This window comes from Cyprinus carpio, chromosome A9 (assembly GCF_018340385.1).
Source record: "Cyprinus carpio isolate SPL01 chromosome A9, ASM1834038v1, whole genome shotgun sequence".
NCBI classification, from domain to species: domain Eukaryota; kingdom Metazoa; phylum Chordata; class Actinopteri; order Cypriniformes; family Cyprinidae; genus Cyprinus; species Cyprinus carpio.
This window is the reverse complement of record NC_056580.1, coordinates 26,465,662-26,482,440: the sequence shown is the minus strand read 5'-3', so window position 1 is coordinate 26,482,440 and position 16,779 is coordinate 26,465,662. Positions and strand designations below refer to the sequence as shown.

Genomic DNA, 16,779 nt, shown 5'->3' with positions numbered 1-16,779 from the left:
CCAATGTGAGTGTTTCTGTTAAGCTCCTAAAGAAAAAAATTAGCAGAAAACAGCCTCATTTACAAGAGGAGCACAGCATATTGGCACTTGATATTATATTTGCAATAGGCTAGTAATTATGCAAAACTATTGATGAAAATTCTTAGAGAAGGTGTTAGTCACAGGGATATGAAGCCGGCTTAAATCAATGCAAGCGAGATTGAAAATGCCATTATGATTAAAAGCCAATCTGCTGTTTATTCCTGCCAGTGGTGGGTGAATTGAGAAAAATGACTGGCCATAAAACTGCTTTTTTTTTTTTAATACAGTATTTTGTCCCTAAGAATAGGATTTTGTAGTTGTTGCAAGCAGCACAGGTGTCGCTCAGGATGAGTCAGTCTCTGTGTCTGGTGAATCTGCACCTGTCACAAAAAAAAAAAAAAAAAAAAAAAAAAAAAATTACCTTGAAGACTGACTGGGATTTTATTTCTCATCAGACATGAACACAATAAGCAAAAAAGATTGTCTTGTATGCATTGCAGCATTAATATACTGTATATACACACTATATGGGCATATTAAAAAAATATTTATCAGTTACTTATGTTAGACACATTCTATGTGAAAATTTGCTAGGAAAAAAATCCTAGATAAATGTTTGATGATAAACCTTTAATTTATTTCTCTCTATAGTGTGATGCGTTCTGCATCAAACACGACATTTAGTGAGACAAAATGTAGTGTGGGTTTTTGTTAAAATAATTCTTATTTAAAGGATTGGGATGCTAATGTTTTCAAAAACCACTGAAAACAAGAGGTCATGGCACATGCAAAGCAAATTACTACAAACTTTTTTTCCCTTTACAATGACATTGACTGATGAATTGCAGAATAAGAAGAGGAATGTGTATAAAGTAAGTAAATTGGGTGAATTGTGAATCAGTGTTGACATTCATCTTAAAGCCTGTATGTACTAGATTTATTTACAGCAATTTTAAACCTGCCACAATTTCTTAAGTCAATCAAAGGCGCTTTAAAACCCTCACAGCAAATCAATAGCATAAAATGCATGCAAGAGAGAGCTTTGAATGTGTCTTGGGCTAAAACCAAGTAATAAAATGAATCCACATGCTTATCTGAACAGAGAAGAGATCTGTGGCCATTTCTTGTTTTAACAGGGGCATTTGGCCTTTTGAGGTCTTTATCTGCTTTTACGGACAGAATTTTCTCCCAGTTTTTCTGATAAATATGCTGTGATTGTGAAATTATCTCATGCATTTCACTTCACTGTGTGTGTGTGTGTTTGGTGCCAGCAGCTCATCTTATAGGCTGCCTGGAGAATGATGCTATCTTGTGACAAACCCGAAACTTTCATTCAGGTTAATTTGTTGGAGTTTGCTGCACGAGAATGTGGATATGAACACACGATAACACTAGTTTTATCACTACACTTCCAATATAGATTGTGTGTGTGTGTAAAGTAATGCCATCCGCTCACCTGTTCTTCATATACAATGGTTTTCATGTCGTACCTTTGAGGAAGGGAGAGATTTCAGAGTGTTTTTAAAGTCATTTTATAGATTGACTTTTACTTCCACCTGGTCTGGACTCAATGTGAGTTTAGCGGTGAGCCAACGCTTCTTTCATTTCTGCACGGCAGATGGTCACCAATTCTGCCAAACTACTGTGGAGTTTAATGGCAGCATTCATGTCAGCATGAAGCCACAAAGACAGCGCTGTGGCTTTTCAGTTTTGTTTTGTTTTAATTTTTTTATTATTATTATTTTTATATGGTTATTTGAAGACATGAAAATTGACCCTATTTTTATGCAAATGTGCAAATATATGTACACATTCATATGAACGTGTGTGTGTGTGTGTGTGTGTATATATATATATATATATATATATATATATATATAATATATATATATATATATATATATATATATATATACACACACAATAAAACATGTTCACAATAAAAGCATGCATTACCAATATATATTTATTTATATTTTATTTTTATGTATTTATTTTAATGCGTGTGTGTCACACAAACAATTATTTGGATTCATTTATGATTTATGGGATGAATCATGGGAAAGATCTGCCTTTTTATTAAGAAGTAATTAACAAACAATATAATAATACTTAACAGATCATTAACTCAAGTACATTCAAATAAGATTATGCATTAAAATATATCAAAGTTTCGTGGCAACTCTCGGAATGTATATTAACTAATGATCTGTTGAGAACTATATAATGTAAAAATGATTATTAACTACATTTTTACATTTAATGAAGGAAATGTGAGTAGTTCTTTCACATGCAAACCCTACAGTGGGTGGTTGCCAGGGTGTTGCTATGTGGTTGCTAGGTGTCCTGAATGTTTTTAGTGTTTTGCTGTGTAGTCTGATATTTTGGTCTCTAGAAATGGCTGACATACTCAGGTGACAAATTTAGGTTATAAAAACATTGTGGGAACATTGTTTTTAAATTACAAAAATGTTCAAATGTCCAGTTTTCTTTTCATGATTATTACATTATTTAAATTACATTAATTAAACACTAAAACCATTGTTTTCACCCAAAATATAACATTATTTAAACACTGATTTTAAATATTCCAAGAATGTTAAAATGTTCAGTCATCTTATCGTAATTAGAATGTTATTTAAAGGCTGCTAAAATGTAACTCCTACTAACTTTATTTTACCCAAAATATAATGTTTGTTTTCAATATCCTAACATTGTCCAGTTTCTAAATATAATTAGAACATTATTTAAAGTATACTAAAACCTAAAATATATTTCTAATATTCTAATAATGTTAAAATGTCCAGTTTTCTTATCATAATTCAAATGTTATTTAAATGTCACTAAAATGTTTCTTACAGCATTTTATTAACTTTACTTTCACCCAAAATATAAAATGTATTTTTAATATTCTAACAATGTTAACGTATCCAGTTTTCTAACATAATCAGAATGTTATTTAAAGGTTACTAAAACGTTTTCACAAAATATGTTTGTTAATACTGGTTTCATTTTTAATGTTTTCTCTCAACATTGAGAAAATTTAAAGAATGTTGATCTCAGAATGTTCTCTCGACATAATATATTGTTAAAAATAATGGCACGAGAATGTTCAAAGAGTGTTGTTCTAGGAATGTTCTCTCAACATTAAAGGACATGTATCAGATATTAATGTTATAAGAATGTCCCATAAACATTACTTTGAGTATGTTTTGTCCTAACATTTTATATAACTATTAAAACATTAGTGGAAGTTGTGAGAATGTTCCCTGTTCGCTGGGTAGCTCCTTCAGTGTCAGTCTGTGGGATTTTCTCTGTCTGACGTGAAAATCCAGCAGCTTAGAAAGCACTAGCACAGATCTGAGCAATCATTCATGTCTGAAGTACAAATTCATGTCTGAAGTACAAAATTATGTTACACTGTAACACCACTGTAAAATGACATGGTAAAGATGAATACTTTATGTTAGGGGTTTGTTCAAATCTCTAAGTAGGAGTAATGATGTTTGCTTAGCAAATGCCATTAATAGAAATCATGATGAATTTTTGCAAAAATCACTGTTTTAAATATGAATTTAGATCCCCTTTGGACATGTAGCATTTCCAAAAATCAATACTTGGTCACATTTTGTGTGTTCAAAGATCAGATTCTGAGTTCCCAGCTCCTGCTGAACATGTTCATCACTGCCAGCTCTGTTTAAAGCAGAGTGACTGCCGTATGTACAGTAACTTCTCTATTCAGTCTCCTTCATGAGCTGTCGTGATGCTTTCTCATCATTGAGCTTCAGAGCGGAGTTTAGGCGTGTTAACTAAAACAAAGCATTACTGCACTGATTGACTGAGAAAGACGGATTGTTTTGAGACGTGTCCAATGTAACAAAACGGGAGACAGCAGATCAGGATTGACTAAAATCAGAGAAACCAGGCCTTTGGGCAGTTGATCTAATCTGTTTTAAGGGAACGGGGGCTAGTTGTCACACAGTTGTTGCTTTTGACATAAACAATGTTTTTTGTGCTTGGGTGTTTTTTTTCTTCTTCATATTTTGTACTTCATAATTGTTTTTAAAATGCCATGTTTAATACAATTGTTTTCATTTTTTTGTTTTGTTTTTCCCCTTCTAGATGATGCTTCCTCCAGCTATTTACTGTTGTGGTTAGTAAAATCATGTTAATGTATAATGTATTCATTAATCCTAATAATTATATATTATTATAATTATTATATATAATACAAAATAAAATAAATTAATAAAATGTTTTGATATAATAAATATATTTTATATATTATATTTATATAATTAATATAATAATTATTATTTAACATTAAAATATAATTTTATATAATATATTTTTTCTATCAATGTATTTTAAAAAGAGTTTTACAGTTTTAAAATGGTAAAAAAAAAATATTATTTTTTATCAAATGTTAATAATTGAAAATATACATTCGGTTTTTAAAGTGACATGTTTAATAAACAATTTTTTTTTGTTTGTTTGTTTTTTTTTTCCTAGATGAGGCATCTTCCAGCTATATATAGTATAATGATAAAAGGTGAGTGAAAGCATGTTGATCTTACATCACTGGTTGCAATTTTCTTGGCTGATTCCGAATTTTTTGTAAGACCTGCCAATACTGATTTACACAGACTGTTTGATGAAGCTGGTGTGCCATAAATTAATTTATACCGCAAAATTGCAAATGCATAAATAATTTTATAAGATTAATCTTTTAAAGAATTTTTTGAACATACAAATAAGAAATGTTTGGAAAAATTAAATTAATCTTTTAAATATGTGACCCTGGACCACAAAATCAGTCATAAGGGTAAATTTTTTTTAAATTTAGATTGAAACTTAAATAATAAATAAGCTTTCCATTGATGTGATTTGTTAGGATAGGACAATATTTGGCTGAGATACAACTATTTGAAAATCTGGAATCTGAGGGTGCAAGAAAAACAAAATAATGAGAAAATCTCCTTTAAAGTGGTCCAAATTAAGTTCTTAGCAGTGAATATTACTAATAAAAAATTAAGTTTTGATATATTTATTGTAATAAATTTTATAAATATCTTCATGGAACCCCTAATGATTTTTGACATAAAAGAAAAATCGATAATTTTGACCCATACAAGGTTTTTTAACTATTGCTTAAAATATACCCAGAGACTTAAGGTCCAGGGTCACATATGAAAACAAACCACCAGTAGTTGGCGGCAAATGATTGTTTTAATGAGCGAGTCATTTAGTCATTCATTCAACCGATTCGTTAAAATTCAGTCTTTATGAATGGGTTACTGAATCATTGACTCACTCAAATCATTCAAAAACATGGATTCATTCCTTAAGACACACAGTATTGCTTTGGCTTTGATTTAAGCTATTTTTGTTTGCAAAACTGAGCAAAAACAGTCAATATTGTGTCTAAAATGTAAGTCACTTAACTTCTTGTTTATTGAACTACTATTGTATAAAATCAGTGTCACATTGCAATTGTGTTGATGTATGGGAAAACATCTTGGTCGTGTATTGTTGCTTACCTATATCATATATTATAATTATTATTTTTTTTGTATCACAGTATGTATCTGCTAATTCAAGTCCCTGGCCGGTCAATCGGTGCATCTCTAATATATATATATATATATATATATATATATATATATATATATACACACACACACACACACATATACTTTTTTATATTTATTTATTTCCAAAATTTCATATAACTTTAAAAAAGAATCACTTTATATTTATTTTTAGTTAACTTGCATGTGCCTTGTACATCAAAATATTTACTTACCCAGTCACAGTTTCAGTAGATGGCAAAAAAAAACAAATTAGCTATGCATAAAGAAGCGAATAATTCAGCCAGTTCAATTTTGTTTGGACTGTATAACAATAAATTATTTCTTTGTAAAGCGTCCCTGTTATATTTCCTCACTTCCATAAATGTGCTGATTGGTGTTCTTCCCCACTGAGAAGAAGATTCAGCCAGAAAGCAGCTATATGCCGACACAGCTCTCTTATCAAAAGTCTAAACGGCTGAAAACTTCAGTGCGGGAATCACACAGCGCTTTCATTTCCATACAGGCAACACAACAGATGACACATGCACATTTTCCACCTCATATTCTTTGAATCTTTCTAACTTTAACAATCTCCTGCAATGTCAGTAGATAAAAATCATAATATTTGGCTAACTGTCTATTTAAATATTTAGTTAGGCGGGGGGTTGCTGCTGCGTTCCAGCAGGAGGGATGTTCTGTATTTACTAAAGAATCCAGTGTTCCTCACGTTTGGTTGAATCCTTTCTTCTCCTCTTAAAGGGATAATTCACCCAAAAATGAAAATTCTATCTTTAATTTCTTTAATTTCACCTTTATCTGGGTTTGGAATGACCTCAGGGTGAGTAAATAATGACAGAAGCTTCACTGCTGTCAAGGTCTTAAAGAGTCAAGTATAAATAGTCCATGTCTCTTGCATTACATTTCAGGTCTCCTGAAGTCATAATTTATTGACATTCTTGAAAACCTTTCTATCTCAAATATTCCAACTTGTTGATTTTAAAATCACTTCAGTAGCACTTACTGTACATGCACCAAACCTTACAGTTGTATTCATATCATTATTTATTCTAAAAAACAGCAGTTTGTTCTTATATACTGTAATTCACTGACAGTTTATTCCTAATAAATGGTGATTGGATATTTTGTGTGTGTGGGGGTGGGGGGGTGGGGGGGTCGTACTGTTGACAGTATTCTCTAATTTATGGAGTGATAAAAGAGTAATCCTAAATCCCTTCTGTAAAAACTTTTAGCTCTAATATTGCAACAAAACGAAACAAGAATTTTGAACCTGATTTTATCCGGTGCTCAGAGTTATGCAAAGTACTGCATATTTGATTAGATAATGTGTCAAATTTGCATATTTAAATATAGCATTTCAGAAAAATGTCATGTACTGTGAATAATCAGCTGGGCAGAGTCATATACTGTAGTTATATCTGTTAGTTAAAAATGTTTTATACTATTCACCTGTAGTAAAGATTAAAAGAGTTGTTGGGAAACTTGGTTATCTTAGTTGTGCAACCATGGTGTAGTTCTTTACCTTTAGCTCTTTACTTCTGACAATTGTATACAGGCTTCTAAATTCATTAAAGTGTTTGTTTTTGAAAATGATCTTGATGAACGTGTAAGAATCAAAAACTTTTGTTTGTCACAGGACTTATTTTCTACCATAATCCAAAGCCAGTACGTGGCAATATCAGTAATTCATGGTAGATCAGGATGCAATCATCTTTTATTGGTTCTGATTTTTTTTTAATTTATTGCATTTCACCAATATCAAATCAGTGCAAAAATATGCACACATCCAAAATTTGTTTCAGGTGCAGGACAATGTTTCGACCAGTCAGGTCTTCATCAGGCACAAGAAGCTTTTCAGTGTGTTCAAGTTAAAAAGTTGTACCCCATTGTAAATTTCTTGACAGTCCTGTCAGTCGATACTGTGTTTTGTGAATTTTAATAAACATAATTTAAAATAAGGGTTAATATCAGGATATTTCTGTGCATATTTTATTTGTTGTCAAACTATATTGTAGCTCAAACAGTAGAGCATGGCACTTGCAACAGCAAAGTCATGGGCTCAGTTCCCAGTGAAAGCAAAACTGATTAAAAAAAAAAAAAAAAAGAAAATGTGTAATGAAATACAGTGTGTCACTTTAGATAAAAGCATCTGTCAATTGCATATATGTAAATATATATTTTTCACTACATATGGTCCATCTTGGTCCCTAGACATCAGTCGAGGAACCCACTTGTCCGGTTTTGTTCTGAACACACTTTTGCTGTTTTGTTTTTCAGATTTCATTGGAACATGCAGAAGAGTGTCAGGGAGCATTCAAAGGTCTGCTACAAAATCCCACCGCTTTCATACGAAGAGAAGACAGCTCTAACAGCTGACATCATGGGGTTCTGCATTTCTGCCTGAGGTACCATCGCTAATGGCTGCGAGGCTGTTCGAGATCTACAGCTCCAAGTGCACGTAAATGCATCACAATGCCTTCAAAAGTGTCATGCTTCTACGTGTTGACGGTCGTTTGCTGGGCCAGCGCTCTGTGGTACCTAAGTATATCCCGTTCCATGTCATCCTACGTGAGCCAACTGTCCGTCCCGGCACATAAAACGGCAAAAGCGCTCAAGAGCAACGCTACCACTACCTTCAGCAACATCCGCACACGTCCACTGAATCCCCACGCCTTCGATTTCATCATCAATGAGCCCAAGAAATGCGAAACCAACGTGCCCTTCCTCGTCATCCTCATCACGACCACGCACAAAGAGTTTGACGCCCGCCAAGCCATCAGGGAAACATGGGGCGACGAAAGCACCTTCAGCGACCTTCGCATCATTACGCTGTTTCTTCTGGGCCGCAGTACAGACGCGGTGCTCAACCAGATGGTGGAGCAAGAGAGCGAGATCTTTCACGACATCGTAGTCGAGGACTTCATCGACTCGTACCACAATCTTACTCTTAAAACGCTGATGGGAATGCGCTGGGTGGCCACTTTCTGCAACCAAGCCAAGTACGTGATGAAAACGGACAGCGATATCTTCGTGAACATGGACAACTTGGTGTATAAACTCTTGAAGCCGGCCACCAAACCTCGACGGAGGTACTTCACGGGATACGTCATCAATGGTGGACCCATTCGGGACATGCGCAGCAAGTGGTACATGCCCAGAGACCTTTACCCCGAGAGCAAGTACCCGCCGTTTTGCTCCGGCACTGGGTACGTGTTCTCGGCGGACGTTGCGGAGCTCATCTACAAGACGTCCTTGCACACCAGGCTCTTGCATCTGGAGGACGTTTACGTCGGGGTGTGTTTAAGGAAGCTGGGCATTCACCCGTATCAGAACAGTGGCTTCAATCACTGGAAAATGGCCTACAGTCTTTGCAGGTACCGTCGAGTCATTACCGTACACCAGATCTCCCCTGAGGAGATGCATCGTATCTGGAACGACATGACCAGCAAGAAGCATCTCAAGTGTTAGTGGGAGCTGCCTGAGGATGTGTATTTGTGTCCTTTTTTAAAAATCCCCATGATGCACAATGCAACGTGGAGCCTTGGGACAAACTGTAGTTCTTTCTTAGAAACACTAACATCCTTCTGGGGCATTTCAAGCATTTCGAAAAACGCCGAGCCTATTGTTTGAGAATCGGTTGGGGAATGTGCTATTCGTGTTAATATTATAACTGTGCCAGTCTCTCTGGTTCAACATGCTGGAGTTTCTTTTGGTTCGGATCCACAATAGAATGTCCTTGATGGTTTCATTTTTTTGCATATTATGCTGGTTGTACAAACGAAAGTACCATTGCTTTGTTTACTGTAAGTGAAAGCACCTGCATTGTTTTACACGTTCAGAAAGTGTCTTTTCTTGAAAAAGATATAGTTCCTTATTTATAAGTATACAAAATATTTTCTTACTCCTAGAAGTTGAACACCATTGCTTCGGAACAGTTCATGTTTGTAGCTATGCTGTAAATCTGTATATCTAAAGTCATTAACGCTTGGTATCAAGTGTCATTGAGTATCTACTGTACATCGTCAAACCTGTAGAAACGTTGCTTAAGGATCGCAGTGTAAATGTGAAATATATAACGAGGGTTAAAAACATGGAAAAAAAAAAAAGCAGAAAACTTGAAAGTGATTTTTATTTTTTTTCCTCTAGATTTTTATTTCATTGAGGCCAAAATGTGATTCACGTGTTTTATTTTTTTCCTTTTTCAATTGTCTGGAGTAACTGAGGGGATCTGATATTTAACTGAGAACAAAAATGAACATATTCTCCCCAACAGGTACTACTGTATTATACTGTATATTTTTCACATAAAAATATATGTTCTTTTTTTTTTTTTTTTTTTTGAAGTGGTGTTCTTTTTTTTAAATGTTTTGCTCATTTATATTCAAGATTCTAAAGGGATAATAAAAAAATAATAATTTACTCATAGTCATCTCAAGTCAAAGATTTAAAGAAATTAATAATTGTATTCAGCTGGCCCACTTTAAATTAATCAAAGCAAAGGCATTTATAATGTTACAAAATATTTCAAATAAATGCAGTTATTTTGAACTTCCTGTTCATCAAAACAGCCTGGGAAAAAAATGATCAATGTAGCAAATGAACATATTAGAATGATTTCTGAAGGATCGTGACACTGAAGACTGCTGACAAATTCACAGGAAAAAAAAAATACATTTTAAAATATTACAATACATAATTTTTTGTTTTACAAAAAATTGGCTTTGAAAACTCATGCATTTAGGGTAATGCTGATTTGTAAAACGTTTGCTTGTTTGGAAATTCTTTTCTAACTTTCGATGAGCCTGTTTAGAAAACCATTCTGTTAAATTTCTGTCACTTTTGAATCTGATGACTTACCTTTAGCATGTTTGACGGCATAAATGTGCTGTGGAGATCCAGTAAAATGTTCGACCCCCCTCCTCAAACCTTGGAGGATTTCACCAGTTGCTTGTCCTGCCAAATGCCCACCGTAGTGCCACTTGGCAGACTGGTCAGGCAGCTCGAGACGTGCCAAAGCTGGCCTTGCCAAACTCTGTCAGCACCCCTTGACAAATAAAGACAGTCTTTGGCATTGCTGTGTGTGTCATAATGGAGCCAGTGCTTTACAGCAACCGATTTTCAATTAGGAATGGATGTCTATTATGGGATGCCTTCCAGGAGGCTGTTGTCAGGGCGGAATTAAAAGCAATCAGCATCCTTAGTGAATATAGTGTCAAAAAATGGCACTTAACTTAAATAGTGGCACACTTTGGTGTCCCATTACCTTAAAAAGTGCTTTTGGCCAGTCCCAGCTCTGAGGTCTGATGCGACAATTAAAATCGCACAACATCTGACATAACTCACATTCATTTTATTATATATCCTATAATATAAAAATATGCAATTTTTAACAAGCAAACTCCACTAAAAAAATGATGTCCCACATTTTTTATCCCAAATCCCCATCTTCTCTTTACATGAGCTTCCCTGTCACAATAAATAAAATAAAAATCTTTGTCACCCAAGAAGTGACATCCTCTGAACCCCTTCTACAGCACGATGGACAGCAAGTAAATAATTTGCCTTTTTTTAATATAGTTTTGACTGCATTGAAGAAATTGGAGGAAAAAATGAAAAAAGAAAAAAAGAAAAAGAAACTGAAAAGAGAAATTGGGGAAAACTATATATAATTAAATATATAAAATTATATAAAAATATTTAGGCTCTTTCCATGGGTACAAAATAATAAAATAATGCATGAAACAAATGCAAAAATAAATAAAAATTCCATAACCAATGCTGCAATTTAATGTCTATAAGCACATTATGTGTGTGTGTGTCTATCTATCTATCTATCTATCTATTTTTTTTTTTTTTTTTTTATCTATCTATCTATCTATCTATCTATCTATCTATCTATCTATCTATCTATCTATCTATCTATCTATCTCCCTCTCTCTCTCTCTCTATATATATATATATATTATATATATATATATATATATATATATATATATATATATATATATATATATATATATCAAGGCTAAAAAGATAAATGTAAGATACAAATAACATAAGGTGATATTTTAAGCTACTGCAGAAAAATGTGAATACAATCTAGTGAAATTATATTTCTGAAATGTTTTTTCTTAAAATAAGCAAAAATAATTAGTGCTTTTCATGTATAGTATGCACCAACATAATATAGAAAAAAAACATTAAAATCACATTAATGTCACACTTTGCTTAATTTTACATTTCGATCAAAATCACAGATTTTTGATAAATTCCCCATCCCACCAGTTCAAGTGCTCACATAAACGCTCCACATCTCACATAAATCTGCTCATTTTTCTCCCCATTTCATGAAAACACGATTAGATACTAAAACACTGTAACGGAATCTCTTTCTGAAGGTTTGCCGGTGGTAAATGATAGCAATTACTGTACAAAAAAAACACACAGAGGCAGGCAAAAGATAATATCATAATCACATTATACGGTTAGGGTCTCTCTTCTTCCAAAACACAGCCATGCTCCGGTTTAATAGTAGCAATTCTGTTTTATTTGTTGTACCTTTGCAGAAAGTTTATATTCTTTGATGATTACAGAAGGGCTGAATAGTAGGGAGGGAACACGCATGGTATATAGAAAACACAATTCAACTTATAATAATTATCATAATAAAGTATTTAATATTTATTTACATTTGGGCTGAGAACAGAATAATTTAATTCAAGCTACTGTACTGGTTTTGGACACACAGATGGCTTTTCTGTCATTCAGTAGTAGACATTTGGTTTCCTCTACAAAATACTTCATGTTCAGTGATAGACAGATGCATTCTGGGCTCAAAAACAAACACATTCTAGTGCTGTAGAAATGACGCGTAACCACTGGCCATCTGTGAACATGATATATCAGGATTAAGGTGTGCGTTGTGGTAGCGATGACCTTGTTTGTCAGCTTTAACGGGTTAAATGTGGATAGTTAGGTAGGGTCTAAGCGTCGCAGGTGCATGTACATCGCACCGCATGAAATCAAAGTGCATCAGCTGGTAACTTCAACGCGAGCCACTGACCGCTGAGAATACTATGAGCGAATCTGCCGACGAGCAGCGTTCTTCAAGCCTGTAACCTACATTTCTTAGGCACAGATTAAAAAAAAAACAAGGCACCTCTAGCGTCGAAGCATCAACACTGTCCCCGAAAAAAGAAAGCAGCATGTTTGCACATGGCAGCATTCGGTTCTCTGCTCTCGTCCTCTTGGAGCTAGAACTAAAACAACAAAATATTCCCTTATTTTAGACATCAGAAGGTCTATGTACAATACAGTTTGATTGTGTTAACATTCAGAATGAAAATGTGCTTTTTACATTCAGAGGGAGATGTCTCCACTTCAGTTTTGCGCTACTCTTACATAAAATAAAAGGCTTTTTTTTCTCAATAATAATAATAATAATAATATGGTAAGAGCTAAGAGGTAACACAATAACAATCATAATAATAAAAAATAAAAATAAAACTTTTTGTTTCACTAGCTTTTGCCTCCTGAGATGATGGCTCCTGCTTTGAATTCTGGGACATGAATGCTGGAATGTTTTGGTGAAAGGCATACAGTGTCTGGGAACAAGGGCAAAAGTGTGTGCAAAAGCGTTTGATTGAACAGGTGCAGAGGGCAGGTGATTGGGGAGGAGAAGGAAAACCTGAATGGGAGCAGGAGGTGGGAGTTTTGCAGCAGAGGTCTTGAATGCGCTAGCGGCGTCTCCTGCAGCGTTCGCTCTCCCGTCCTTCTGCTCTCCCTCTGCTGTGGTAACTAGATGCTATCAGGTGACGCTCAGCTGGGCGAAGCCAATCAACTTCACCTCATCTGGGATCTCTGTGCTGTCACAACCAGATGCCTGGAGACACAAACACAAAGAAACAAATGCACGTTAATGCAGCTGAAACAAATCCAAGCCTGTGTGACTGCTGAAGCATTATTCAAAGGAATGTTCCGGGTTCAGCATGTTAAGCTTTTTCAGCACTGGTGGCATAACAGATAATAATGTGACTCTTAGCAGTAATTAAAAAGAATAGAATGAAATAAAAATATATATAATTTAACAAATATATGATATGATTTAAATTAACACATGCAATAATAAGGCTTTTTGTAAAATAAATAAATACAAAATAAATAAAAATAATACAATAATTATATTGTAGCATTAATAAAAATAAAATAAAATATATATAATAAAATAACAAACATATTGTGGCATAATGTAGATTACCCCAGGGAATAATTGAACTATTACTAAAAATAAAATAAAATAAATATAATAATAAAATAGCCACATGCAATAATTTGACTCTCAGTTAACCATTTTACATGGTTAAAATTCATTAAGTTGAACCTGGACCATTCCTCTAATGATTACTATTTGTATACAGTACTTCACATTTTAACTTAATTTCCCAAAATTAATATCTAAGAGACATCAAAAAGGGAGGTTAAGGGATGAAAGGCAAAAGAATACATGAAAGAGTAATGAAATGGTGGCCTTTATTTGACAAGTGTCTAATGACGGAGCGGCGCTGGGCAGAGAGCAGATCATCTTATCACAGGTAACACCAGCCCGAGTGTCTGGAGGAAATCGATCGCCTGTCCGTATTCTCTGGAGGAGACACAGAGACTCAGCTGCTCAGGGTCAGACGACTGATCTTAGACAGAGGTGTGTGTGTGTGTGTGTGTATTTGTATGCTCTCTCTGAAAACACTGCAGTGAAATACGGGCTTGAGTTCACGCTCCTGCTAAATAAGAGGGACTGTGACCCGTAGAAAGGTCTGACCATAAAACTCCTCACTGACGTAACTCACATTTCTCCTGAGTGAAGCATTATGAATTACTCAGAGAGGAAGGAAGTACTTCTTCTACTGCTGTTCGTGTGTGTGTGTGTGCTTACACGCGCAGAAAACACTCTGAGAGACACTGTAGACACTGGTAAAGTAAAAGTGATATGTGGAAATATTTAGCTTAATATGTGTAGTCAACTGTAAGACTGCTATTTGTAGGTTAATGATAGAAACATCCAGATATGTATTTTTATCTTATACCTGAAGGATATAACTTAAAACTAAAATAAATGTAATGTAAAATATTTAATTTTTTTTAATGTTAAAAATGTCTGAGCAAGAAAAAAAAAAAAAAAAAAAAAAAAAAAAAATATATATATATATATATATATATATATATATATATATATATATATATATATATAAAACAAGCATAAACAGGTTAAATTTTAGATTTTTTAACAGATTTTTTTAAAAATGTTTAATTACTTTAAAATTTCTCTCTCTCTATCATTCACACACACACACACACAATTAAAAATAAATAATTTATTTTTTCTAATTTAAAATAAAATATAAAAAAATTACATTTTAAATTTTAATAATAATTAAAAAAATTAAATTATTTAAAAATATTATTTGTATTAAAATTATTAATTACATTTAAATGTGTCTCTCTCTTTATACAGTATATACACACAGTTAAAAATAAAAATATACTTTTTTAGTTAAAACAAAAATAAAATAAAAATATAACTAACATTAAAAATAATATTATTAAATATAAAGAAAAAAAATCTGAAACTAAATAAAAATAATGTAATTAAAAATGCAAAAAATATTTTTTTAAATATTATTTTTAAAATATCGTTTTATTATTTTTTTAGTGCAGTAACTTCTTATCTAAAAGCAATAAATCATCCGCTATACTTTGTGCCTAAAAATGCCCTTCAGCTTTGATTATACTGAAAAAAAAAACAGCATTAGCACAGCCTTCTGCACCTAATAGCATTCAGCATCAGCTTTAATACGTACAAACTGTTATGCTCAAGCCACAGAGCTTGCATGCGTGCACACAGCAACCACAAACATAAGTCTTCTTCACGGTTCAATATCCAAGCAGCCTAATTGTCTGAGTTGCACACAGTGTAGTCAGGAGTGACATTAGTAAATGAGATCAGAGGACCGGGCCGCCTGAGATATTCCCCACACACACCACGCGGTCTACGTCCCTGTTACATGAGCACATTTCTCAGAGTTGTTTTCTAATCATGATGTGAAGTTCTCTCCAAGGACGCTCAGGCTGAAATTAAACAATAAAACTCCACACTTCCTAATGCGATTTTCGAAACACTCCAGGTGCGACTGAGAAATGCATTCTGGGAGCTTTGTGGAGGGTCGGAGGGTGAAGTTAAGGGTAAGAGCTGGCAGATGCTGTAGAAATAGCTCTCTGCGAAAGGCAGCAGCAGAATGAGCCGCCTGCTAACGCGCAGATGTTGTTTACCGCCAACTCATCTAACGGAGTGATTAAACACAGCCCTCACCGCCGTATTGCCAAGTCCACCGGGACCTGCCCTTAACGGTTAGCGTCTTCTAGGAATGGTTCATCTAAAAATGAAAGTGTTGTCATTATTTACTCACCATCAGTGTTGTTCCAATCACATATATGCGCAGCTCTATAAAACAGAACTTCAACTAGCTTACAAATCTTGTTTGTATCGGTATTCAATTCGAACATGGCACCTTTAGATGTGTCACACAAGAAGACTTACATTTTTGTCTTTTACTAGAGCTGGGTGATATCAATATATAAACAAACAAAAAAAAAAAAACAAAGAAACAAAAAAAGCTTCATCGTTTGCATTAAAAAATACAGTCCCAACAGTGAAGCAGTGAAGCATGGTGGTTGCAGCATCATGCTGTGGGGGGGGTTTTCAGCTGCAGGGACAGGGCGACTGGTTGGAATTGAGAGAAAGATGAATGCGGCCAAGTACAGGGATATCCTGGACGAAAACCTTCTCCAGAGTGCTCAGGACCTCAGACTGGGCCGAAGGTTCACCTTCCAACAAGACAATGACCCTAAGCACACAGCTAAAATAATGAAGGAGTGGCTTCACAACCACTCTGTGACTGTTCTTGAATGGCCCAGCCAGAGCCCTGACTTAAACCCAATTGAGCATCTCTGGAGAGACCTGAAAATGGCTGTCCACCAACGTTACCATCCAACCTGACAGAACTGGAGAGGATCTGCAAGGAGGAATGGCAGAGGATGACCCAAATCCAGGTGTGAAAAACTTGTTGCATCTTTCCCAAAAAGACTCATGGCTGTATTAGATCTAAAGGGTGCT

The 16,779-nt window shown here is 34.3% G+C and overlaps 2 protein-coding genes across 9 annotated transcripts in view; one reads left to right on the top strand and one right to left on the bottom strand.

Moving 5' to 3' along the window:
• Positions 1-10,031, top strand: part of LOC109047680 (beta-1,3-galactosyltransferase 1-like) — a 151,887-nt gene extending 141,856 nt beyond the window's left edge. For all 7 annotated transcript variants that reach the window (XM_042764293.1, XM_042764294.1, XM_042764295.1 and 4 more), the window contains 3 exons: positions 4,144-4,174; positions 4,534-4,573; positions 7,890-10,031. In XM_042764293.1, coding sequence (XP_042620227.1) covers positions 8,085-9,080 — 996 coding nt within the window. In that variant the 5' untranslated portion in view covers positions 4,144-4,174; positions 4,534-4,573; positions 7,890-8,084 and the 3' untranslated portion in view covers positions 9,081-10,031. The remainder of the gene's footprint in view (positions 1-4,143; positions 4,175-4,533; positions 4,574-7,889) is intronic.
• A 2,105-nt stretch (positions 10,032-12,136) lies between these two features.
• Positions 12,137-16,779, bottom strand: part of LOC109047701 (STE20/SPS1-related proline-alanine-rich protein kinase-like) — a 58,327-nt gene continuing 53,684 nt past the window's right edge. Inside the window, exons 18-19 of one of the 2 annotated variants that reach the window (XR_006160865.1) lie at positions 13,300-13,494; positions 12,137-12,871 (exon numbers count right to left, since the gene is read on the bottom strand). Coding sequence is in view for 1 of the 2 variants with exons in the window: in XM_042764291.1 (XP_042620225.1) it covers positions 13,420-13,494 (75 nt within the window). In the remaining variant the exon portion in view is untranslated. Of the gene's footprint in view, positions 13,495-16,779 lie in introns of both variants that reach the window. The other variant, XM_042764291.1, reaches the window with a different exon arrangement.